The sequence below is a fragment of the Tauraco erythrolophus genome, chromosome 2 (genome assembly GCF_009769465.1).
Source record: "Tauraco erythrolophus isolate bTauEry1 chromosome 2, bTauEry1.pri, whole genome shotgun sequence".
NCBI classification, from domain to species: Eukaryota; Metazoa; Chordata; class Aves; order Musophagiformes; family Musophagidae; genus Tauraco; species Tauraco erythrolophus.
Window position 1 is genome coordinate 17,482,622 of NC_141466.1, and position 26,296 is coordinate 17,508,917.

At 39.3% G+C, this 26,296-nt stretch overlaps 1 protein-coding gene across 2 annotated transcripts; it reads left to right on the forward strand.

Annotated features, from left to right (window-relative positions):
- HDAC2 (histone deacetylase 2) lies at positions 1–25,548 on the forward strand. Of its 2 annotated transcripts, none has more exons than XM_086632135.1 (14): positions 1–79; positions 8,663–8,775; positions 9,219–9,336; positions 10,312–10,386; positions 10,687–10,825; positions 12,946–13,087; positions 16,839–16,931; positions 17,040–17,148; positions 18,538–18,678; positions 20,571–20,679; positions 22,927–23,057; positions 24,064–24,219; positions 24,963–25,020; positions 25,227–25,548. In XM_086632135.1, exons 1-14 carry the CDS (start codon positions 1–3, stop codon positions 25,255–25,257), a joined length of 1,494 nt encoding a protein of 497 aa, XP_086488261.1. In that variant the 3' UTR covers positions 25,258–25,548. The 2 variants fall into 2 exon arrangements, with proteins under 2 accessions (XP_086488261.1, XP_086488262.1); XM_086632136.1 differs by lacking the exon at positions 1–79 and adding an exon at positions 425–498.
- Positions 25,549–26,296: the final 748 nt, after the last annotated feature.

Sequence of the window (26,296 nt, forward strand, 5' to 3'; positions counted from 1 at the left end):
ATGCGCCAGAGGGCGCTGCTAAGGGGCGGGGACAGAGCCCGACGCCCGCCGGCAGACCGTACCACTGCACTTCGTGGGGGTGGGCGAGGAAAGCGCGTCCTCCAAGAGCTTGATTATGAGGACTCCCCGCTGTTTCCTTCACTGACTGTGTGCAAGACTAAGTGACAAGGGCAGGGACATGCAGGCGAGAGCTCGCTCTCGCTTGCATGCGTCCTCTTCGCCTCCTTCTCTCCCTCTCCTCCCCTGGCGGCGGCGGATTGGGCGCGTCCCTCTTGCCGCCCCCTCCCGCCGCCGATGGTCGGGCCCGCTCGCGCTGCCCGTGTCCCGGCGTCGCGAGTTCCCGCTCTCCCGCGTCCGCCTTCTCCCGCCCCCTCCCTGCCTCCGTGCCGGCTCGGCGCTCGCATCGGCCTCCCGCTCCCTCCCCCCGGCCCCGGCTCGGCGGCCCTATGGCGTACAGTCAGGGCGGCGGCAAGAAGAAAGTCTGCTACTATTATGACGGTGAGCGGGGCCGGCGCGGGAGCGCGTGTGTGTGAGTGGGGGGAGCCCCTCTAACGGCCGCCTGGGGCAGCCTGCTCCCGTCCCCCGCCATTATGGGCGCCCCCTCCCCCGCGGAACGAGCCTCCCTCTCGGCTCCATGGCGGCCCCGGCCGGGGGTCCGCGCCGCTTCCACCTGCGCCGCCGCGCCCCGCTCCCGCCATCGGCCCTGCGCACTCGCGCCCTGCCGCGGGGCTGAGCCCCGGGGGCCGCCGGGCGAGAGGGAAGGGGCGGCGGGAGCGAGGGTGGTGGGTTGGAGCCGGAGCCGGGCGAGGTGCGGGTCGGGGCGCTGCCCGGCCTGGTGCGGAGCGGTTGCCGGGCCCGGCGGTGACTGCCGAGTCTATTGTGTGTGTGTGTCCCTATAACACCACCACCACCACCCCCCCCCAAAGAAGAAAAAAAAAAAAAAAAAAAAAGAAGAAAAGTTGAGACACTCCCCTTCATCCGCTAAGCACAGAGGCGTTGGAGTCGCTGCCGTGCCTAGCTCCTCCCCTGCAAAAAAAGTCTCGGCCATGTGTGGCTTCGGCACCTGGTGGGTGATTCCTGCGCTGAGGCCTTGCCCGCCTCTGGCTCCAGTGCCAGATCCGCGGTGCGGAGCGTTCGGGGGCTCTGTCGTGTTACCCGCCCCCCCCCCACCACCCCACCGCCCCCGAACACGCATCAGAGCGGAGGTTTGGCTTCCACGAGCCTCTCTCCTCGCAAAACACGCGAGTTGCGTGCGTGGGTGTTTAATAATAGTGAAATTGAGTTGCTCGCAGGCCTCCTAAGTTTTGCAGGCTGGTCTGCTGGGGACACGGTGACTTGCGATCTGCTTTGTCGGTCACGTCGAAGAAGGACACAAAGCTCGCGCTTGGTTTCAGGTGTTTGCAGCAGCTCGCTTGTGGTTTTCTCTGGCTACAGCAGCGAAAACTTTTCGTTTTCTTCTTGAGTTTGTGTTTGTTTTTCTTTTTTTGTATGGGGAGAGTAAAGTCGTTGGTCAGAGTAGTTAAGAGGTTTGATGTTTTTTTGAAAATTGTCTCCCGTCGTAACAGTCCTTTAAGTTGGTGTCTGAGACTCGCGTCGGTAGCAGCCAGGAAGCCGAGGTTGAGGCTCTTTTGCTGTGGCACTTTGGTGTCTTCGCCGTTTTGGAAATGAAGATGAATGGCTGAACCCACTAAGATATCAAAGGTGTCTGCTGCTGTAGCAAATCTGCCATTCTTTAGAAATGGCAGACCTTGTGGGGCCTGTCTTGGTTTTTTTTTACCACACTAAAGGAGGCAGAGTGGTGGTTGCCGCCCCCTTGTCTTTGTTGCTAGCTCTGGTTCTTTGTTCAGCCTAAAGGGGAAAGGAGGCCCCTGTTAGGGATAATTTTGGTGAGACTGGGATCTTACTTTTCTTTGGGAAAAGGAACCACTTTTTGCCTTGGTGAAAGGAAGACTGCAGTGATAGCTTAGAAGCTTTCTATCTGAAATGTTTTTGGTTTTTAATCGATACGCTTTTTGTGGAAAAAAAAAAAGACAGCTACAGTTTACTAGAGATGAATATCTTCAGTTTTTCTGTGATCTCTGGATTTTGGTACTCGGTGCTGGTGTCAGGCTCCCTTAACGGCCAAAAAGCTACACTAGTGGAGAGGAGGAAGTTTTCAGGTGGCAGGATAATGGTGACTTAAAAGCAGTTGTAGCTCATATCTTGCTTTAATAGGTAGACTAGGATACATGCAATTAACGATGATGTAGAGAAAGGCGTATCTGTTGTAAAAGTGATTTTAAAAAGTGCTTTCTCTATGACAAATGAACAGCTTTGCAATGTTTTCGATATCTTATTTATTTTTTATTGCCAAAGCCAACAGTCGTTTTACACTTCTTTTGGAAATATAGTTGTTAGAAGAAATTTTACAGTTAATACCTGCAGTAGAGATTTCTGATACTAATTTGTGGTTCACCTGGCAATTCTCAGTATTTTGTAACTGTGTTATACCAGCAAAGTCTTGAATCAAAGCAAGGGGAGTGTTTGAAGCCTTAAATAACTCGGAACCAAAAAATACATGGATACCTCAAGCACACAACTGAGGTAGTGGTGTATCTCCAAGTATGTCATAACTGAAGTAAATGACCATTTTTTTTTGTTGTAATTGTCCCTCCAGGCATACTTTGACTGTTTCTTTAAAAGTGTACACTAAAAAGTGTTGAAAAGTACTAGAAGTACATATGCATATCTTTTGAGATGCAATAAATTCCTACATGCTTTTTGTAAAGCTCAGTGTGATTGTCATCTAAAGTTGATTTTTTAAATTAACCTGTCACCAAGTTTTCTTGGAGTCTATAGCTGTTAATGTTTTCTGATCAATAACAGTTTTAATAGCCTTCACACTGTATGTGGAACCAATAAACTTTGGGTAGAAGAAGCTTGATTACATTTTCTGCAATTTCCTTGCAGTAGACTGTCAGCCACATCCAGTTTGCGGAATTTGCATTGCTCGTGATTGTGCTCAAGTCAGGAATTATGTTTAAATTTGAGCCAGTATACTATGGGAAGAAGTAAAAATGTACAAATTACGATATTTAATCATCTTATCTGAAATATTTTTAAAAACTGCTTGTAGTCTTAATATATATATGGCTATAGATTAGCTAAGTCTGTTGCTTAGAACCGTGCTAGATATGGAAAGATATTGTAGCTTTTATTTTAACCTCTTCCCGTGTGCCTTCAGGTTGTTGCCACAGTCTTGTGGCATGTGGCTCAGGTAGTTTAGTGGCCTCTTCCAAAATAAGTACTTCTTGTACAGTTGCCTATAGCAATGGGGACGGGACCCAGATGTCCCTTCCACCTCTGTGCTCTTGTAGAGCAAAGCGCAGCTCTAGAGAATAACGCAGCAACTGGCATGGCTGCAGTTAACAAGTGTGTTTATTCCATGCCAGTGCACTAGCAGTATTGTTTAGATTGCTTGTTGTACGTAATTTAATGAGTGTTCAAAAGGCTCTACCTTCGTAAAAAATTGAGATCTGCATCAGAATATGGCTAGTTCCACCCAAAAAGACGAGACTAAACCTGTTTTAGTAGGGCAGTATGCTACTATATTCAGACATTGTTTAGGTACATTAGCACTTCTAGTGTAAGTTCATCTTACCTGCAGATATAAGCTTTAACTAAGAGTGTTTCACAGAGGTTCATGTATGCTTTGTGCAGTGTCTTCCAAACATGGTGGTGGTGTCCAACCTCTGCTCAGGGCTCAAAAGTCAGAACTTTGCGAGTTTTTTACTGTCTGCTTAGTTTTAAAAAACAGAACAAAACCCCCAACCCTTCAGATGCTAGTGCAGTAATTTTAGACCTGTTTAAATAGCTGTTGGACTGATCAGGCATCGATGATCTTTTTCTAGATTCATCTAGGTGAGTTCCCCTGTTACTATTGCAGAAGTCAATCCAAATGCAACTGCACTATTAATATTTTTTTTTCATGTGGTTTCCATTGTAGCAGTTAGGTTTCTGCACTTGGTGCAGTTCTGAAATACCTTGTGATTTCATGGTAACCATACTTAAAATAAGCAGAGATTCGGTCAGTGCACATAACAATTTATCTGTATCAAGGTTACAAAGTAATGTAACTGACGAAGTATCAAAACAGGTAAGTAAGCATGGTATCTTGTCTCTTTGTTCGGACCATTAAGACTGTTTCGTAATGGGTTAATTTAAAAGTGTTATTTTTCTATGTATCTTAGTAACTAGGGAAACTAACGTGCTTTTGGGGGGATACAGCAGCTTTTGTTAGTTGGTTGTGTTTGTGAGACATAATTGAAGTTCCTTTAGGGCATGTAGCCTCTTGTGTATTAGAATACTTAACATCTGTAGACCTTGCTGAAGTCTCGGATAGAGAAGTGAGTGTCTAAAACTTGTGTTCATCAAAGGAATCATTTGGGTTCATTTTTATTTGATAGATCTCTTCAGAATTTAGGCAAGTAACTTGTATGAATGGATAAGTTTCAGTTTTTTTAGTATGTTTGAATCCAGAACATCACAGTGTGTATGTAACAACTTAATTTTCAGATAGGTCTTCTGGTCGTTTGGTATTACATTTTGCATCACACGGTGAACAGTGCAGGACAGTAAACTCGTGCTAGCATTAAATTGGCACATAGAATCATAGAATGGTTAGGGTTGGAAGACACCTCAAAGATCATCTAGTTCCAACCCCCTGCCATGGGCAGGGAAATCCTCCACTACACCAGGTTGCCCAAAGCCTCATCCAGCCTGGCCTTGAACACCTCCAGGGATGGGGCATCCACAACTTCTCTGGGCAACCTGTTCCAGTACCTCACCACCCTCAATGTAAAGAATTTCTTTCTTATATCTAACCTAAATCTGCCCTCTTTCAGTTTAAATCTGTTGCCCCTTGTCCTATCACTACACGCCTTTGTAAAAAGTCCCTGTCCAGCTTTCCTGTAGGCCCCCTTTAGGTACTGGAAAGCTGCAATAAGATCACCCCGGAGCCTTCTCTTCTCCAGGCTGAACAGCCCCAAGTCTCTCAGCCTGTCTTCATAGCAGAGGTGCTCCAGCCCTCTGATCATCTTCGTGGCCCTCCTCTGGACTTGCTCCAGCAGCTCCATGTCCTTCTTATGTTGGGGACTCCAGAGCTGAACACAGTATTCTAGGTGGGGTCTCACAAGAGCTGAGTAGAGGGGCAGAATCACTTCCCTCGACCACCTGCTGGCCACGCTGCTTTTGATACAGCCCAGGATACGGTTGGCTTTCTGGGCTGCCAGACTTGATTAGTCTCGTTTTAGTTAAGGACTCAGCTTCTCAGAGATTGTGTTGTTACTTCTCTATGAGAGCCATTTAGCTGATATTTTTACTGGTATAAACCAGTACATTTCAGTCTTTGAAGTCTTACTGTGAAAGATTAATAGATTTACCAACTTTCTGCATATACTACTTTGCATTTTTTCCCTCCACTTCCTCTTTCAGTTATGTTCTTTTCTTTTGTGCTTTCCATGTGCGCCCACACTGGAGAGTGATATAAATTATGATCATAACACTTCTGCATGATTTTTGCCTTTGTATTGACAAGTTTAGGATCAAGTACTCATACTATCTGCAATACTAGTCTTGTGCACTTGGCCTTGCTGTACCTGTTTCTCATACATGCGCATACTCTGGTCAGAGTTAGTCTGGCACTAAGTGCAGAGCCTTTTAGCTCCCTCAGTGGGGAGCTGTCCCTTCCCCACACACACTAGCTCTTGGTACGCCTTGCTTTTCTCCCCTAAGTACTCCAGTAAGACTGTGACACATGAAGAAGAGGTATATAGGTTTAAAGATCAGTGGATGAAGCATTTCTACCAGGAGGGCCGCCTTCTTCACTGGGTAAAGGACAAGAGACTTTTGACACCTTTGCCTTCACCACAGGATGATACCTCCAGGATGGATTCCCTTTGTGATATGAAGTTGGCTGGAAATTGAGATGCTAATGAAGAAAGAGGTCTTGCTTACCTTTTCTTTTCCCACCCCTGCCAACACACACATTGCAACAGTCCCTTGAAACTTAATGGGCTTTTTGTCCATATGTTTGAATTTTTTATGAGACTAATGCCAAAATCGTTTTTTGTTGGTGATGCCAAGACCTGAAAGATGTAGATAGTATTGCCTGTTGCTGAAGTGTGTTACGTTGGTATCTATTGTTAGTCATTACTGCTGAACTCTAATATGGAAGGATCGATATGTTTCTGCCAGATATTCACCTACAGATCTTCTATTTGATTAAATAAGCTCCCATTAAATTTACCAACTTGCCAACTCTTCGAAGTTCTCCTTTCTGGTAAAAAAATAAAGTGAAAGTTAAAAGATACGCTTATTTTCTTGATGATTTTTTTATAGAATATGCTTGATTTTTAATCTGTTTAATTGATTCATTGCAATATATCAAAGGATGTGTTGCAAGTACATTTGGGAAGCTTGTTAATGTTTTTTTTTTCTTTTACATAAAGGAAAATAACAGATCTTACATTTTACATAAGATAGGAAATAATTCTTGATTATCTGCTTCCTTATCCATCAACATTCTGTGTAAAATGTCAGTGATAATGACTATACAAGCTGAAGTAGTTAAAATTGAAATGACCTTAAAGATGTGAAATACATACACGTTCTTTTAAGTCACAAATGCGTTTGGAGTGAAGTTTCCTCAAAAGCATCATGTTATTGAAAGTCACTATTGCCTTAAAAATTTCAAAATTTTAAGCTCTTACTAGCTTGAAGCTTTGTAAATCTGGGACTTTACAATAACTTCACAGAACAACGTAGGGCTAGTAAATGGTTGGTTTCCATCTTCCAGATGATATATCTGTCCTAAACACAAAATTTGTAAGGTAGTGTTTTGTAAAATGCTTGGAAATAAGTGTTTTTGCTGATCAGAAGGGGTGTGAGTATACTCTCTTAATACCTTCTGCTCTTGACCTGGACGTGACCAAAAGTGCAGGCTTGCCATAAGTATCTGCGAGACTCCAGGTCTTAGTAACTGCCAAGAAGTGCTAATCTTCCACTTAAACACCTGAGTTAGAAATAGGTCCAATTTATTTGAATTTCTGTACTTAATGCTGAAACTTGGTATTTCCATTGTTATGGGATGGCTAAGAGCTAGGTGTGAAGTGGTTGTTTTCCTATATAACTTCATCTTACATTACATGAGTTTATAGTGAGGCACTGGAACAGGTTGCCCAGAGAAGTTGTAGATGTCCCATCCCTGGAAGTGTTCAAGCCCAGGTTGGATGAGGCTTTGGTCATCCTGGTGTAGTGGAGAGTGTCCCTGCCCATGGCAGGGGAGTTGGAACTAGATGATCTTTGAGGTGTCTTCCAACCCTAACCATTCTATGATTCTATATCTATTTTCCTAAGTGTTGTTACTCTCCTTGTTGCTTTGAAAGCTGGATTTTTAGAATGCTTTGAGACATATAACTTTACTGTAATGCTTGCTTTTCTTAGTGGTTGGTGGTGCGACTGCAGGCTGACGTTTTTCCTTCCTCCTAAGCTGGACCTCGTGTTGAGGAGGTGAAACTGAAGTTGTTTTGTAGCGGTGCTGCTTCTTACCTGTGGCTGCTAAAATTTGTAAAATCATATGGCATTGTGAAAATAGTATATTTTTTCATTCCAAGTGGACAAGACAGAGCATGTTGGATGATGTGAAAGAAAAGTAAAAAGTTTCAAATAGATAAAGTTCACTAATCCTACCGGGAAATTCGGTCAAAAAGTAAAGAGGAGCTATTGTGAAGAGTTATCATGAAATTCTCCAGCTGAAAGCCATTGACAGCTGGACATACCTTTTAGGCTTGTCTACGTTTCCAGAAACATATGGGCCACTAGTTCTATTTAAAATTATTTGTGTCTTGGGAATGTCAGCATTCAAAGTGGAGGTGTGTATGTTCCAAGTACCTGAGCTGGGGAGAAAACTTAACTAGCCCACGATAGCAGCCATTCTTTTCTTGAAAGTGAGTGTCAAATTTGTTATCTTAATCGTGTGTCTAGTCACTCTCCGGTTTGACAGAGCCAGGCTAGTCTGGATTGCAAGGTTCTGTTACTGTGTGTCTCTAGCAGCAGGTGATGGGGAATGTTTGTGCATGTGGTTGCAGCAATGGATATGAGGCTAACTTCTGGAATGTGGCTGCTAGGGTTACTAGTTAAGGGCAGGCTGAGGATGGTATCTTAAAATCAGCTCCTGCAAAATGGTAGGTTTTACTGCAGCATCCGTAGTAGTATAATGTGGCTATGTCATCAGTAGTTTCTACTCCGCTCTTAATTCCAGTTTTGTTTCCCATTACTTTATTCTTCAGTTCCTGCCCACTATTTTCTTTGCTCTTGATTTGAAAACACTTCTTGTAGGTATCTTTGCTCCCCCGCTACTGTCTGCTTGTAGTAAGAGTGTTGGATTTGGCCTCCTTTTTGCCCTCTGCTTCTGACATAGGACCTTTTATGGGCAGTTTGTTTTCCTCATGGCCTTTTTGAAATAAACAGCAGTTCCTTTATCAATTGGTATGATGTCTGGTTTTGATTGTGGGGGGTGGTGAGTTTGAGTCATCATACCTGCTTTCTTGGAATGATTCTTTTAAGTACCAATTAAAAGTTGTTTTGTAATGTGAATAGCTATTAATTTGTGTAATATTGACAGGTGATATCGGAAACTATTACTATGGACAAGGGCATCCAATGAAACCTCATAGGATCCGAATGACCCACAACTTGCTACTAAATTATGGCTTGTACAGAAAAATGGAAATTTACGTGAGTATAAGCAATAGAGTGTGCACTGAAGCATTGTTTTTAAAGGGCTTCAAGTAGTCTCACACAAATAAATGGAGATAAGTGGAACTGGAAATAGAAAATACTTAAATAGTGTATTCAGAGTTCTCTTACTTAGAAGTGAAGCAGTATTTTATAACTGGTGAGGATTGCAGATTATTTTCTGTATCTGAGAGAAGTGAGATAGATCCTCAGTAGAGAATTTCACTACTATTTTTATGATTAGGGGTGTGAGGGAACATTGGGTTAACTGCACAAAGAATTAATCACGTTGTGTACTAACAACAGAGTAGTCCTTGCGTTATGTAAAACGGCAGTACTACTGGTTTCACTGTTCTCCCTTCAAAGCAGATTAGATGTCTTTCAGGTTGTCTGTTTTAGCTGATTGTTAGCTGATTATTTCTACAACTTACTCTTGTTATCAGCGACCTCACAAAGCTACTGCTGAGGAGATGACCAAGTACCACAGTGATGAATACATCAAATTTCTTCGATCAATAAGGCCTGACAATATGTCTGAGTACAGCAAGCAAATGCAGAGATGTAAGTGTCAACATTAGGCTAAATCTATCTGTACGTGCTTTGATGGTTAGCATGAACGTGGCTTAATGGTGAAGGTGGGTTAGAGAAACACTGTAACAACAGTAACACATGCCTACCTTTGGCAGCACCTTTTGGGACTTTTCTGTTAAAAGCAACCGTCTTGACAAAAATGTTCCTTAAGCTTATGGAAGGGTTTTTGCCTCCCATTGCACAGGGTATATTCTAGATGTGAAATAATACTTTTCTATGGGCCTAATGTGCAGATTAAACTTCAGTTGTGAACGGTTTGCGAGAGTGTCTTAAAATCTGTTGTAATGCAAAATGTTTCTGAAAAAGAATCTCTTAGAAGATTAGAGAAGGCTCTTAGAAGAGTAGAGAAGTAAAGGCTCTTAGAAGAGTAGAGAAGTAAAAATCAATATGCGAAAATGCATTTAAGTCAAGAAAAGGAGTTACTCATTCCTGTTGGAGGGAGATAGTAAAAATTGTACGTTATTCACTGCTCACCTTTTCTGTTAATTTATTCCTTTAATTATAGGAATAGGCTGAAAGAATTGTTAGGAATGCAGTTTGACAGCTACTATATCAATTTAAAAGGCAGTATTGTAACCTCTTATGATGCCTTATTCTCAGCAAATTATTTTTCCAAGTAATTGTGCATTTCTTAACATGACCTGTGTTAATCAACACTTCTTCAAAATCTAAAAATGATCTAACTTGTTAACAAGGAGACAAAGCTTCCTGTGGAAACTGAAAAGGGGAAAAAAAAAAAAAGATAGTTTGGAATCATCTTAAATTATAATGACTTTACATTATTTTCAGTATTTAAAATTTAGCCTGACAAAAATGGGGGGGGGGGGGGGGAGGAAAGTAGTTCAAATACTGAGTGAACTGTGCATTTAATCTGTAAATGTTATCCATGCATATAGCAATGCTGTTAGAATGGTGTTTTTGAAAAGTAATACGTTTTGTACACAGTTAACGTTGGAGAAGATTGTCCTGTGTTTGATGGCCTGTTTGAGTTTTGTCAGCTGTCAACTGGAGGCTCTGTTGGTAAGTATAGGTTGTTTGCCAGCTGTTTTGTAGCTTTGTTGTTAGGTTTATGTCAACAACTTAAAACTTTGATAGTATATTTAAATCTGAAGCAAATACAAGGGTTTTTTATAAAGAATAATTGTTTATCAGTTACTTGATAAGTCTCATATTTGACTGTCTGTGTATCAGTATTGGTAAGAGATCAGATCTAGGATCAGCTTATTTAGAAAATAAGGTACTGTTTCACGTAACAGATTTAAAGGCTTTCTTAAGTTTCTGACTGCATTTCCTTTTATTTTTGTGTGTATCTTCTTACAGCTGGGGCAGTAAAATTGAACCGACAACAAACAGACATGGCTGTTAATTGGGCTGGAGGACTTCACCATGCCAAGAAATCAGAGGCATCTGGTTTCTGTTATGTCAATGATATCGTGCTTGCCATCCTTGAGTTACTGAAGTAAGTTTATGATGGGAACAAGATAAAATCATAGAAAGTGTCAAATTCGAGTATTTAAATGTTTGAAGATAAGAATTGTAATTATTATTTCAGTGATTTTCTTAGCCTGTGTTAAACTTATACTGTTTCAACTAAGAAAACTTCAAGCTCTGCCTGGTTTGGCTTCAGCAAGAAGTTTAAACTAAAATACAGGCAAGCTGAAAAGATAACTAGTAGGAGATAGGTTTAAAACAGATATTTAGAAGTACTTCTTTACGCAGAGGATAGTGAACTTCTGGAACTTGCTGCTACGGGAGGCTGAAGGAAGCAGACAGCAACAACAGATTCCAAAAAGAGATTAGACGTAATCATGGACAAGAGGTCTGTAAATGGATGTTAAAGACCCAAGCAACTATGAACCCTGTAAAACGCCATATGCTCTAATTCTAGGTGGTGAGGAATTACTAGGGTGGTAGATTTCAGAAAATGGACAGGCTCACCTGCTTTCTGTAAACGTTCATCTCCTGTTGCTACTTATGAGGACAGAGAAGTGGGCTGGATGGATCACTGCCCTCACCCCTTAGGGCAGTCGTCATGCTCACAATCATACACCCGTTTGGTTTCTCAGTATGCCTGCTTGTTTCCTATCATTTGAGTAGTTGCTAAGCCAAACTGGAATATTCAGGCAAGATCATGTGCCGAGCTTCCTTGGATTGTTATATGAATTAATGCGGCTGTTATGAATAAATAATGAAGTAACAGCTGTGCTGCTGTGACTGCAAAATAAAAAATAAGAGGAGTAATGAAAAAGTGATCATATAATTAACTTCAAGCAGTAATACTTCACTAAAATTTCAAACCCTTGAGTGTTACTTGTACTGTTTCAGGGGACTGTATCGATTCTAATAACACACAAATCTCATTTTTTACAAAAAATATTCTAGGTATTTGATTTCTGTGTGTGAATGGAGCAGCTGAGTCTGCTGGTGAGGGATGGGGAAGCAGCTGTAATCTGGAAGTTTCTTTTAAAGATGGGAAAAGTTTCTAAAGACACTAACAAATTGTTAATATTAACATGCTAAGATATTCATTTTAATGTACAATATATATTCAGAATCTGCCTGTGCAGTCTAAGAAGAGCAATATGATTTTCTGTGGTCCAGTCTTGATTTTTTTTTTAAGCTTAATGTGCATGTAAAGGAAGGAAACTCTCGAATAGTTATGGTTTATGTAACCATAGGAAACTGTCCTGTTTGTTAAATGAAAAACCTTAGCCCACCTGAAATTATGACTGCTCAGACTCATGTTCTATAGCACTATGCAAAGCATGATGAAAATGTGTCTTCTGATATTGATAGACTTTTGTTTTTTACTGAGCAACATAGAATTTAAGGGATACTTACTGTTTCCAGTGCTCTGAGGCTTCAAGCAACTGGTTTCTGTATCTATCTCAAATAAACTGATCTGAAACTTGCAGTATTTAAGGAAATACTAAGCAGTAGTGTAATAATTTCATGCTAATAGTAAGTGTGATGCACTTGGAAGTAAGAACATGCCTATCTTTATAATTGCAGAGGTGAAGAAGACAAGTGGATGGAAAATAAGTATTTAAATTAATTTTATGTGGGCTTATGGAACATGAGTTGTTCTTGCTCCTGGCACTATGCTGTTTGAAGTGTTCACTAAGAGATGTTTTAGTGCAGGCTGTGAAAGGGGTGAATTCAGCAGATGCAAACAACGAAAAGTTATGTCAATAGTAACACAAGGTGTAGCTTCTATACAGTGAGAAGACTTGGGGTAAATACTAAGTACATCTGGGTGGTCCTGCTCCGGCAGGGGAATTGGACTAGATGATCCTTTGAGGTCCCTTCCAATCCCTAACATTCTGTGATTCTATGTGATTCCGTGATTACATACTTAAATTACTCATTTTGATGAAGGTAAACTTATTTTCGTTATTATCCCAACTGTACTGAGGATTCTAAGAGCATATGGTCGTTTCGACCAAAATCATCAAAATGATCATAATCTGGATTTTAGTGGTTGGTTGGGTTTTTTCATTAGGTTTTTCCTTCTTAGTTATCAGTATGTAATGAACATGACAAATAATGATGATTTTTCATACGTGATTTTCCTTCTAGGTATCACCAAAGAGTGTTGTATATTGATATTGATATCCATCATGGTGATGGTGTTGAAGAAGCATTTTATACCACAGATCGTGTCATGACAGTATCATTCCATAAGTATGGTGAATATTTCCCGGGCACAGGGGACCTTAGGGTAAGCTTCAACATGAAATTTCATTAGGTGATAAATTCCATCTTATTCTCTTCTTTGTAGATACTATTGTAGTACTAGGTAACAATAACTGTTTCCAGTAATAATATACAGCAGTATATTTTCAGAAAATATATTGGAATGATAGATTTGTTGAAGAACCTTAGAAAAAAAATACAGGATAGTGGGGAAGTAAATTATTCACTTATGCATGAAATCAACACCTTTGTTTTTGGATAAATTGTCTGAAATTTTACTTCAAATGTATAATTAGTGTAGTTCACTCAGATTTTGGAAATGTCTCTAGGAAGACAATGTGGTATGTTTATGATGATTTTCTGTACGTTTCAGTTCTGCACATAAAGTGAAAAGTAGCTGTTTGGAGATCACATGGCTTCAAAACTTACTTCGCATCTTAGAGTAACTTTATTCCAGAGCTTTAATTGTCACAAAGCTCCAGTTGCAACTTGAATTTGCTGTGTTCTATTTGCCTAGTAATAAAGTTGGTTTGTTTTAGGAGTATTTCTTATGTCACAAAGTCTGTTTTGAGTTCTCTTGATGCCCACTGCTGAGGAACTTCAGCATACCCCACAGACAATTATGTACTAAGCCTTATAGCTACCTTAAAGGAGGGAGCATTGGCCTGTGAATTATCATTTAAGCTGTTGCAGAATCTCTGGCAAAACTGAGAATGGAAACCAATTTTCTTGGTCCTTCATGTTAATTTTAAGCAAGTTAGTCATTCCTCATGTGACACTCTGTCCATTAGAACAGGATATTGAACCACTTCACAACTTTAAAGAATATTTTAAGCGTTCGGATTAATATATTCCTAGCTTCAAACTCTTACACATTAAACCTCTTTTTATCAGAGGCACTCCCAGGATAAGTCACTTCTCTGGAATTAGCAACTTTGTACACTAGTTTGTAAATACAGTTAGTAATTTTTTTAAAAATTGAAAACATTTCTAAAAAGTTGTCCTACAAAAACGCTGTGTTGGGAAAGAATTCAGTGTTTTCCTACTGTCTTTAAATTGATTCAAGAGATGCAGATATTTGTGTTTCTGCTAATATTCCTGGAATGTGTGCTCCCCAGTGTGCTGCTGATACCCAGAGGACATAGAAGTAAATGAAAGTTGAGCTATAAATCAGTGGGGTGCTAAGCGTTCATTTCAGTGTGGTTGTTGGAGCTGAATGTTATTACAGTTGTTAGATTTTTTTTGTTAAACTGCATTCTAAATTGATTTAGGTAGAAATCATAGTAGGTATTGGTTTTATCCATGTGGTTTAACTCAACTGGCCACAAGGTGGTAGTGATGCTTCAAACAAAAAGCAGCTCAGAGCAGGATGTTTATAGAGACAAGCTGTTGTTGCTGAATTTGGCTAGAATTTTTTTTTTTGAAGGGTTAGATATCTTGGCTTTTTAGAAACAGCACTTCCCGTTGACAGAGAAGTTTATGGATTCTTCACCTCACCACACCCAGGACAAAGAATTTAAAGATACACAGTTGAAATAAATAGAAGAATATTGTGTGTTACTGGGATCTTTTTAGCACAGTGTCAGTGACAAACAGTACCTCGGGCATGGTAACTGTTATTCTGTGCTGCTAGCTAGTATTTTGAAATGAGCCTGCATACAGACTTCAGCAGGCTTTATTGCAATGGTTACAATCCCTGTAGGAAAAAAAAAAAAAACTTTTTCCTATCTCTAGGCTTGCAAAGCTAATAGAACTAAAAGGAGAACTAATTCTCTGAAAGTCAGTGTTCCTTCTGGAGACCAGTGTTGTGCTGCTTGCTTCTGCTCAACTTGCTCTGCAGTTGCTGGTTGTTTACATCAACTTCAGCAGCCAAATCTTATCTTTGTTTTTGTCAGTGGGCTCCGTTCAAGCTTGTTTCTCTAATTCTTTAGTTAGTTGGTCTAGTGTGCTGATCGTGTTACACTTATTTGATGCAGGAACAAATCAAGTATCAGCTGATGATTTTGTGGTTGCAGCTCCGTCGCTGTAGCTGAATCTCATGAAGGTTGTCTAGTTCAGCTGCATTCATCTGTTTTGTGCAGTCTGAACTTCCAGGGTCCTTAGTAAATTATTTGACTTTCAACACATCTTAGATGATAGCACTCATCTTGTGTCATATATGCATAGGTAGGTCAGTTGAGACGGTAGTGCAGTGTAGACACCCAGATTCTGTGAGGAAATTTGATCTGTTGATGAATGGGCAACTACCAGCATGCTATTTTGTTTCTTTAGTGTTTATAACCAATGCAAGTATGAGTTACAAAAAACATCCATTGAGTAGCTCAGGCTGGAAAGCAAGTACCCTGTTTAATGGGAAATTGTGTGAACGTTTGACTTTGCTATGTTTTAGGATGAGATTGATTTAATACTTGGGGGGTTTTTTTGGCCTTTTTTTTTTTTTTTTTTTTAATCTGGAGAGCAGAGCACTATTACCTCAGAAAAATCAGCTCTGAAAGCCTAGGTGATTCATTTTGGGTGATTCTGGATAACTGTCATGCTCCAGATTAGCCAGAGTCGAGTTCAGCAGGGGTCTTCAGTATCACTAATCTTGCAATAATAATGTCCTGGAAGAAGGGGGAAAAAAAAATCCAACAGCTGTCAACATTGTTCCTATGCTGCATTGGCCGTTCATCCTCATGTCTGTCCCTCTGTCATTGTCCCCCCGCCCAATAAAGGATAGTTACTGGAAGTTATGTGTTAGTGTTGCATTCACTGCTGAGGAAGCTTTGTTCAAGAAGAGGAACAAGTCCGTGATTATTTCAATAGCCAGTCTTGAAGTTCAGTTATTTGTATTGCTGGACCATCCTGCTGGTGACCTGTAGTTTTTCAAGGATGCTGGGCCTGAAGTTTACTTTTTCTGCAGAGCTGCTATTTGGTAATAGTTTACAGCCAAACTGGACAGGTTAAATCTTGCTGTCTTCCCACTGTACCTTTGTTAATGGGAGAGAACGGCTCTGTAAGTGGATCGGTTTCTGTCTGTCTTGGCGATGAGCTAAAGGGAAGAAATGGCAACGTGGGGCAAGCAGGAATCTCTAGGTTTTGAACTGATCATCAAAACAGGAGTGGTTGAATTCAGGGTTTATTCACTCGATTTTATTTCCTGCATCCATTCCACCCCCCCCCCCCCCCCCCCCCCCCCCCCCCAAAGAGTTTTCTCTTTTAGTATATATGTTGTCCAGGAAAGCTAGTAAGATAGACTACAGTTACTGCCTTGTCACCTGATAGAGCTGAGAATAATGTGGAAGTTCCTTTTTTTTGTTTTTTAAAGTCTTATTTACTTCCAGGGCCTCTGATTGATTTTCTTTTCTCTCTTTTGCTGCGGCTGGTTCTTCATCCTATGTTTAGAGCAAAGAATATGGTTTTAAAAACACTAAATCCAAACCTTCTATACAGCACTGAAAACATGCATATCACCTTGCTCTTAGTTTTCCTGCTTGTTTTTGCTTAACTATTTGTACCAGACTAAACTGATCAGTTATGTTTTATCTTTTTGTCTTAAATCTTTGAATTAAAAAAATCAAGTGTATGTACTGCAAATTTAGTCTTGGTGTACAATTCCTATACTCCAAAGTGATTTTACTGGAGAATGTGAATCAAGTAAGGTGCTTCGCTGCTTTTCCTCTTGCAGACATGAGTAATGGTACAAAATAGCTCATCAGACTTGTGTAGACTTTTTTCCATGATGCCATCATGTGCTTCTATGTTTGTAATTAAGCCTTTGTCATCTTTGCTTGTAGGACATTGGTGCTGGAAAAGGCAAATACTATGCTGTCAACTTTCCAATGAGGGATGGTATAGATGATGAATCGTATGGACAGATATTCAAACCAGTGAGTACTTTTTTGGTTTTTTAAGCTCTCTGGAAAGATACTAGTTTCATTTTGTGGATTTATTTTCATAACATAAATTAACAACTTGCTGGTTTATATTTATTCTAGATTATATCCAAAGTAATGGAGATGTACCAGCCCAGTGCTGTGGTGTTACAGTGCGGAGCAGATTCACTGTCTGGGGACAGGCTGGGATGCTTTAATCTTACTGTTAAAGGTAAGCAGAAAAGTGCGTGTTTGTTTGTCTGTAACTTTTTATTTAATAGAAACCTCTAGCCTTCATGCTATTTTTCAAGACACTTGTATGATGAGGACTGGAGTCACAAAGGTTTTGTTCATTACTATGATTAATCACCTCTTTCTTTTCTAGACAAGGATGGCCAAAAAAACCCAGAAGTTGCCTCTTTCTTTCTGTCCATCTAAAAAAAGTTAAGAAGCTTCCTAGCCACTCAAGTGATTCCTTTTCTTCTGTGCACAGGCTTTCTGTAGCTTTAAAGCAATGTTCTGGAATAACAGGATGACAACAGTTTTCCTACTGCAACACTTACCTATGATGTGCAAATAACAAAACTAGTGATTCGCTTAGTAGAACTGCAGATATTAAACATCAGACACCTTGTTGGGCGTGAAATAGGCATTACTGAAATGAGAATGCTCACTGCACTGTTAAATTTATAGTGATATCAAATTAATTTATTTTAGTATTAAATTTCTACCTAAAAGTGTGATTCTCAAATTTGGGATGAAATATTAATTTAGCTATTATTATTGTCAGTGTTGTTATTGTTATTATTATTGATATTGTTGTATTTTAAAACTATTATTTAGTTAAGTTATGTTACATGTATGTTGAACTTTTGCTCAGCCTTGAATCCAGCCTGTTCAAATCATTCATTTTCTGGGTTTTCTTGTTTTTGTGTTTTCTTAGCGAGACAATTAGAGTTTTGTAGGCAACAAAATGCAGTATAGTATCTGTCAGGTCTGCAGTGTTTCAGGGTTCTTTTCTTGATTTGCACCAGGTGGCAAAGCTACTTCAGTTGCCCATACAGCTCAGATTTTTTTCCATCTTACATATCTTGGGAACCAAGAGAGCTGCTGCCTCCTACAGATGCCTTTCAGTATGCTGTATCTCCCTGGAGTGTGTACTGTCTTGGCACCAGTTCACTCTGTAAGCAAGACTTAGCAACCTCTAATACAGGTTCAAATTTAGTAGTAGAAAGGTCTGAGTACTGATTTGCTTCTTCCCCCTTTGCATTTGACTGAGAAATTGTCCCCAGATTTGTCACTGTGTATTGACATCAGTTACGAAAAGACAAAACACTGAACATTCTAAGTGTTTAAGAACAGCAGTGATAGACCATCATGCAAAGTTTCTGCAGACTGGGGTGGATAATGTTCAATGTATTTTGTACATTTCTTACCTGTAGATCTTGACTTCTTGTGAGGTTGTGCTTAGCTCTAGGGGGAGACAGTTTTGTTTTAATGGAATCAGTTCAGTTCTTACTTGATAAGTGCGACTGCATACGTCTGATTAAATAGTGGGTTATATATTTTTCCGCTTAATAGATATTTTGCATATATTGTCAACTCTTTTTGTTTTTGACAGGTCATGCTAAGTGTGTGGAAGTTGTAAAGACTTTTAACTTGCCGTTGCTGATGTTAGGAGGAGGAGGATATACTATTCGTAACGTTGCTCGATGCTGGACGTATGAAACTGCTGTTGCCTTAGATTGTGAGATTCCTAATGGTAAATATTAATACCCAAATTAATATTTTATTAAGAAATAATCATGGGAGGGTTTAAGTGAACAGATAGCAAATATTTCTATAGTGAACTGGAATGCAACAGTTTAGAATGAACTGTGTAGAAAGCTATTGTTAGGATTTAGCCAATAAATTTAGTAGCTTATGCACTAAATAAACGAAAGCATTTAGGGCTTTTTTTTTTTGTCTTAGCAAAAGCTTTAAATGATTAGATCATTTTTGGAAAATTCAACAAATGTAAAATTAGGGAACCTTACTTGTGACTATTTTTAATATGAATATCATCAGTATGATACAATGTGTACTGCGTTTTGATTGTAACAGCGTATGCCTGTGTGAGTTGGGCACCATGGACATGGTATTCACAAGAAATTAATGAGTATGCAAGTGTCCATTTTACGTAATTGTTTCTTCATTCTATCTATAACTTAAAAGTAACTGAAAGTATATTTATTTCCACTCTTCTGTTTGACTCGTATTTTACTATACAAGCTACCTTAAAAAAATAAAATCAAAAAAGCAATAATAGACTTACTTCAAATAGTTGAATAGTGAAGTAATTTCTCTGAGGAAGATCCCCAAAGATCCAGCACTCCCTTTGCTTCTGGCCAAATATACTTCTGGACATGTTTTTGGAATGCCTTTTTATAAAATTGGTATTTGGACTGGTTTCTTACACATCAGTCATGGCAGTTTTCACTTTGGACTGCAACTTTTGCTGATAACCTTTTGCTATTCATGTATCTCTTGCTGGATTCATAGTGTTTCCGCCTGACTTCACTGGAATGCTGCTGTCAGTGAGAAAAGAATATTTGCACAGTGTCTTTCAAGATGCATGTTTTCCATCTTGCATGTCAATATATATTCTTTGCCAGCCAAAGCTCTTGAAGAGACAGTAGTATTTCCTAATCTTGGGATTTTTTTTCCATTAGTATATGCCATTCAATGGAGATACACATATATATATATATGAAGGGGTTTTTTTATTTTTTTTAACATTCCTCTCAACTATGTGGGTCCCTGTCATCTTTAATCGGTTCTGAGAAAGAACAGTGCATCTCAAAATGTTGCAATAGCACGTTAGTCTTCCTGTCTCCTTTCTATCCACCTAGCAAAATCTCTTATCCTGTAATAATCCTGAATGAAGAAACAAGACAGGGTTCAATTAAAAGTGGATTTCAGTGTCTTATTTGTTAAGGGTTCTATGTTTTTTTAGATTTCTGTTACTTTATCTGGGAAAAGACAGTCATATTCCATATAAAATAGTACTGTTTTCGTGGATACGAAGTCTTCATAGACTTCATTTTGGGGATTAGATGTTCCAATCAGGGGACTATTATCTGTGAAAGTACAAAAAGCAGGGGGAGGGGAGAAAGAGACAGACATGGGTGTCGCTGAACTACTGTACAGTGCTTACCATGAATATTGAACTGGCTGATATCTTCAGCCTAATAATATGTATTACATGTTTTACTGAAGAAATATTTTGAACGTCTCACTTAAACCTTGCAGACTGGGCTAACTTTGAAAACAGCTATAAGACATCATCAGCTGATCTTCTCTTTTCTGTAGAAGTAGGAATTTTTAATTGTTTTACCAAATTTGTTACTTATGTTATTCCAGTGTATGTTCTAACATAATTACAGTAGAACCTTCTCTTGTTCTTTTGATTTTGCCAACAAATCTAAGTTTATCGATTGAATAATGAAGAGGTAAAACACTGCACAGTTCGGGCAGCACTGAAGTATTATTGCCTACCTGAATGCTTCAGGTTTGATAGTTCTGCAACTAAAATCCATCAAAAGCACTGTTGTATTTAAAATGTTTAAAATCTTTTTTTGATCACAAAGTTGTCTTTTGTGTTTTGGTTTATAGAGTTGCCATACAATGACTACTTTGAGTATTTCGGACCAGACTTCAAGCTTCATATTAGTCCTTCGAATATGACTAATCAGAATACACCGGAATACATGGAGAAGATCAAGTAAGTAGTGATTACCTTATCTATCAAGTAGGGCATGTGGATCTCGTTTATCCAGAGGTTTAATTGTTAGGCAGTTTCAAAAACTGTACTCCTTTCTCTGTTACACACTAAAATTAAGTACTGAATAGATTTGACATATTTTTCGTTTCTGTCAGAAAAGGTACTTTTAAAAAGTCTGTTCCTACAACGGTATGCGTGCTTATGAAGTCCTGTGACTATACAAATGAAAATTTAAGACCCAGCTTGAATTTTTACTTTTTCCAGCAACTAAAGAGATGACTGTTTTACTTGGCTTCACATTCTAATTTTGTAGAGAGTTTATCCCGTCAGAAAGAAGCTGGTATGCTGTGATGATTAGGATTTCTAATTCTCAGCTCCGTGTCTAAACATGAACAGAGATTGTCATTCTTTGTAGCTGTCAGCTGTGAAAACAAAAAGTCACATGTGAGCTCGGACATCCAAAACTGTGGAAAGATAGTGATATGTGTGCAGGCAATTGAGTGTCTGTGGTTTGACAAATACATGAGGTTTGAGAAGTGCTCGTTGCCAAGCTATAGCAGCTATGTGTTTTTAGCCTGTGCCATTGCTGATACTTAGTTTTATTCCTCCTCACGTCCTGAAGGTCTGATTGTAAACAAATATTTTACTTCAGGGATGGAGTAATGCCTACATACAATCAGTTCTGTACTCAACTGATAAGAGATACTTGGTTAGCCTGAAGTACTCTTTGCTTACCGAGACTTGTCCCTGCTCTAGGTTTGAAAGAGTGAACCCCCAGCCCGAGTTTAACAGTCTGTTAACGATGCACAGGAATCCTTTTGATTGCTAAAAATAGCTGAATAAAGATGTGAAACTAGCTGTATAAGTTTGCCAGTACTGCTATAACCTGTAAGACTGTCAAATTGCAAAATTCACCAAAGCAGTTAAAATACAAATTTTTGAAGTGGTTGGTGCATAGACTGTGATGGGTGTTCAGAGCACAAATACATAAATCGCAACAAATGAAAGAGTTTTAGCTTTTGATCATGTGCAAGGGGGATGGGGAAAAAAACCCACCTATTTTTCACTGATGTAGTTCTACAAAATTTCTTTGTAGTAATAGTGCTGGTGATCTGCCAGGCTGCTTGCTGAGTATAGTTGAGCTTTCATGGTGCAAGTAGGCTGCAAAACTTGCGTGCTCTCTAACACATCCCTCGGCACGGACTGTGTGTGTTCCGTTGACAGAGATACAATCTCGCATCCTTGTACTAGCACCCACAAGAAGAGCAATGACCCATCATTTCAGAGAATCCTCCTTCAGTTAGTTGTGTATTATCACAGAGGCTTAACTTCAAGGACCTCTCTGGATGGGCAGAACCTGTTTTGCCAGGTCATGTGATTTGAACAGAGGCAGAGACCCTAATAATTCCAAAAAAACACCAGTTACCATTTAGCTCTTCAAATTTGGCAGAAGGATACTGAGGTAGTTGTTTCAAGTGCTAATATTTGACGCTTGCCACACATTTTTCTTTGCTTGGACTTCCTTGGAAAGGTAGTTTTAAGTCCCAAGAGAATCATAGGATAGTTTGGGTTGGAAGAGACCTTTAAAGGTCATCTAGTCCAGCCTGCCTGCAATAAGCAGGTTGATCTTCATCTAGATCAGATTACTCAGAGCCCCATCCAACATGCTTTGAACATTCCCAGAGATGGAGCCCAGTGTCCTTCCTGTTACTGCACATGGTGCTTTGGAGTGTGGAGTCCATCACATCACCTAGTTTAGACAGGAGAGAACTTCTCTGTAAGGAATTTGATCCAGATGGATCACTTTTAACGCTGAAGTCATTGTTGCACACAGTGTGGAAGTCTTCATTATTTAAGTGTCTGGCTTTTTTTCTGAGAAACTATAGAGGATAGTTTATTATCCTACTTGATACTCTAGCTTGTTGAAACAGAGTAATACTGTCACTCAGTTCAGCCCAAGTGGGCAGTACTTGTGCTGACCCTGTGGGGAGTTGAAGATTGAAGTTGATTGAAATAAATGTTTAAAAAGGTCAAAGAAAATGATGTTCAAGTACACTGTGGATACTAATGATCTGCTAGGGGTGGAAAACTTTCTGAACTTGGCAAGCCTTTTTTTTTTTTTTTAATTAAAATGGAACAGTAACTCCAAAGCAGGCTAACTGAATGCAGAGTTTTCAGGATTAACTAGAAAATCCAAGGAAATGCTACTTCTGTGTAGTAATAACTTTCCTTGTCTGTTACTTGCAGGCAACGCTTATTTGAAAACTTGCGCATGTTACCTCATGCACCTGGTGTACAGATGCAGGCCATTCCTGAAGATGCTGTTCACGAAGATAGTGGAGATGAGGATGGAGAAGATCCAGACAAACGCATTTCTAGTAAGAAATATCTTTTCATGATAGAGCATGTCCAAGTAGTCTTTTTATGATTGTTCAGAACCTTAGTCCTAGTAGTGCAGTATTCAAAGATTGGCAGGTTTCTTTCCTGAGTAAAAGATTTTGCCACTGGTCTGCCAGTTTTGCTGTTCTTAAGGTGGGTGGCTTCCGTGCACAGATCTGAACCTGTTAAAAGGATCTAAAGAAGTGCTGAAAGAACGTGGATGTTTTGCATCTTACGAAACATTCTGGCTATTTCAAATCTGAAATAAATTCTCCAGAAGTCTTAGATGAATTATAACTGAAGGTATACAGGACTTCACTTTTCTTTGTGAATAGCAAAAGGCAGAAACTAAGTTCTTCGTTGATATAAAGTGAGATGCTGTTTTCAAAAAAAATCTTTTATTTGCTTCTTTTGTTGTGAGAGAGAGGTTTTCCTTTTTTTTGAGGCCCTGAGCAACCTGATCTAGTTGGAGATATCCCTGTTCCTTGCAGGGGGGTTGGACTAGATGACCTTTGAAGGTCCCTTTCAGCCCTAGCCATTCTATGATTCCATACTTGCAATGCTACTGTTTACTTCACTTTACTACTGTTAGCCTTTATATGGACAATGAGTTGTTCTTCAGCTAAAGCTAAAAGTTTTCTGCTACATTCAACATTTCTGATGGTGATTAAAGTAATTCTATAAGCTCTTATTGATGCATTGTCCGTTTTCTGAACTGTTGAAACCATAATGTTGTCTCCTGTGATTGAGTTTTTTCAGGATTTGAAATTCATTTGATATATGTTAAAATACTCCCACCCTCACCCTGTGTTTCTGTCAAGCTATTTTCAGAAGTCCTTGTGAGAGTCCCAGAGTATCTTGAAAGATAGTATTTTTTTATCCATAATTTAGTTCATCAGCATTAAGTGATTATATTATGACTCATTCTTAATTTGATAGTTATTTTTATTAGGCCTATTGTAGTTGGACTTTATGCTCAATTAATTTAATAACTCTGAATCCTAGTTCGAGCATCTGATAAGCGCATAGCCTGTGATGAAGAATTTTCAGATTCTGAAGATGAAGGGGAAGGTGGACGACGAAATGTTGCAGATCATAAGAAAGGAGCAAAGAAAGCCAGGATAGAGGAAGACAAAAAAGAGACGGAGGACAAAAAACCAGGTAGGATTCTGGTGTGATTTCATCCTGTATTTTAGAACTGCAAATGTCAGTTCTGCCAGGAGAAAGATGCATTTTCTGTTAACAGTTAATTAGCTGTTGAGATGATAATTTGTTTTTTCCATCGTATTGAAAGCACCTCTCTTAATGAGTTTCAAGATGCAGCTATTCACACTAGAATGGTATTTTCAGCCAAGGGTTATTGTTGCTTCCCCACGAACTTGAAATCTTAGAGCCAGGGATTTGTATAGCTTATTGAAAATAGGGATAAAAAAGATTCTTGCTTTAAATACGTTAGACAAAAAGAGTTTGTTGCTGTTTGCCTTTGTGGAGTGAGCCAGTTGGTTTTCTCTGAAACAGAAGGTGGGTACAGTTCTGGGTATAGTGTAATTCTAATGACTCAACTTTTTCAAGAACAGGCTACATCTTAGGGCTACAAGGCTACCACATGGAGCTCAGGGGAAATCCAGGTCTCCGTACTGCATACCAACGTAGCAACATAGGTCTAGTCAAGAGAGACTTACCCTGAGGTGTTTTGAATCACTTGGCATTGTGCCCAGATCACTCCTTCAGATGGATGGATGCACTCAATGCTAGATGTTAATATGTAACCAGTGACTTTTAAAAGCTAGTTCTGCCTGACAGGGAGTTATACAAAAAAATAAATCTTGCTCATGCTTTTTTCTTTTGAAGTCTAAAGATTTTCTTGCATATGTTGGCATATTAAACATCATGTTATTTTTCAGATGTTAAAGAGGAGGATAAGTCCAAGGACAGCAGTGGTGAAAAGACAGATGCCAAAGGGTAAGCCCTAATTAATTAATAATGAATGTCACCTTTTTGAAGAATGTTTATTAATTTGAAATATTATATTGATTTCTGTAGAGATCACTTTCACTTCCTCATAATACTAAATATTTTAGACTCGTGACAGTAGTAATTCAAAATTGCATTTCTGAAACAGTTAAAAAACCGAAACAACCTAACAGTTTATTTTTGCCTTTGTACAGAGCAAAATCAGAACAGCTCAGCAATCCTTGAACAAGATAGCCTCTCATCAGCTGCAGAACATAATACTAGAGTTGGAGAATACCTAAAAGAAGAAAAGTTTTCGTATTGCGAGAGACTGCTGATTTCATTTTGTACTATTTGGCATGGACCGTATTTATTTTCAAACGGCTTTGTTCTGGTTTTTGGCAAGTTGTATTGTGAGTTTTCTAATTATGAGGCAGAAATTCCTTTCTTCACCATGCTTTATGTAATAGTATTTAAAAATGGATGTGAGTTATTATGTTAAATGTCTAAACTGATCTATTAAAGTAATTTGCCTTTCCTGAGCTGATTTTACCTTTTTTGTAATTTTATCTTTATTAAAAAAAAAATTGAACTTGGTTGTCTTTTGTCCATCATTGAAGTACAAAAAGGAAAAACTCCATATAAATTAAGCAGGCTTAGACTTACCTATGAGTAGTTAGTGGATTTAAATGGACAGTGGGAACTGTGTTGCTTTCGTTGACTCCACTCGTTTCAGTGGCTTCTGCATGGAGTGCAAACAAAGGCACTGGAATATGTGTGACATTTGAACAGGCTGAAGAAACGGGTGAGGAGATGTTGGAATAAGGTAGTTGTATGAACTCGCGTTCTAATGTTGAAGACTTTAAACTCTGCAGTCACGTGCCTTGTACTGTCCAAGAACCTTTTGCGCCATCAGAACCTATCCAAAAGCCGGATTCATTTGCTGTTCATGGAGTGTGTGTATGTGGTCATCTTCCAAAGCTTGTGAGATATGAAGTGAAAGTTTGGATTCAACTTAAAACTCAGTCTGATTTTTTTACAACCATGAGCAACATATAACTTTGTCCCTCTTAAAAAGAATGCTTTTTATTGCCTGCCTTCTTTGCTTCATTAGTTAGTTCTGGTGCCTGAATTGAAACAGACACCTGAGCGCACATTCTTTTTTTTCTTTCTCAGTCTACAACAGTTGTCTTGTAAGTTGATGCTTAATGAAACACACAAGCTTTGATGTCAAGATTTCAGAGCAGTGAGCACAAAAGTTTGCAGAACTGCATTGCTACCCAAT

Bases quoted from the DNA above. Each gene is read 5' to 3' on its own strand.
- HDAC2 (XM_086632135.1), top strand. From the start codon at position 1: ATGCGCCAGAGGGCGCTGCTAAGGGGCGGGGACAGAGCCCGACGCCCG. The intron at 10,387-10,686 runs GTAAGTATAGGT...ATCTTCTTACAG, and splicing joins GTCAACTGGAGGCTCTGTTG to CTGGGGCAGTAAAATTGAAC. The intron at 20,680-22,926 runs GTAAGTAGTGAT...TGTTACTTGCAG, and splicing joins GAATACATGGAGAAGATCAA to GCAACGCTTATTTGAAAACT.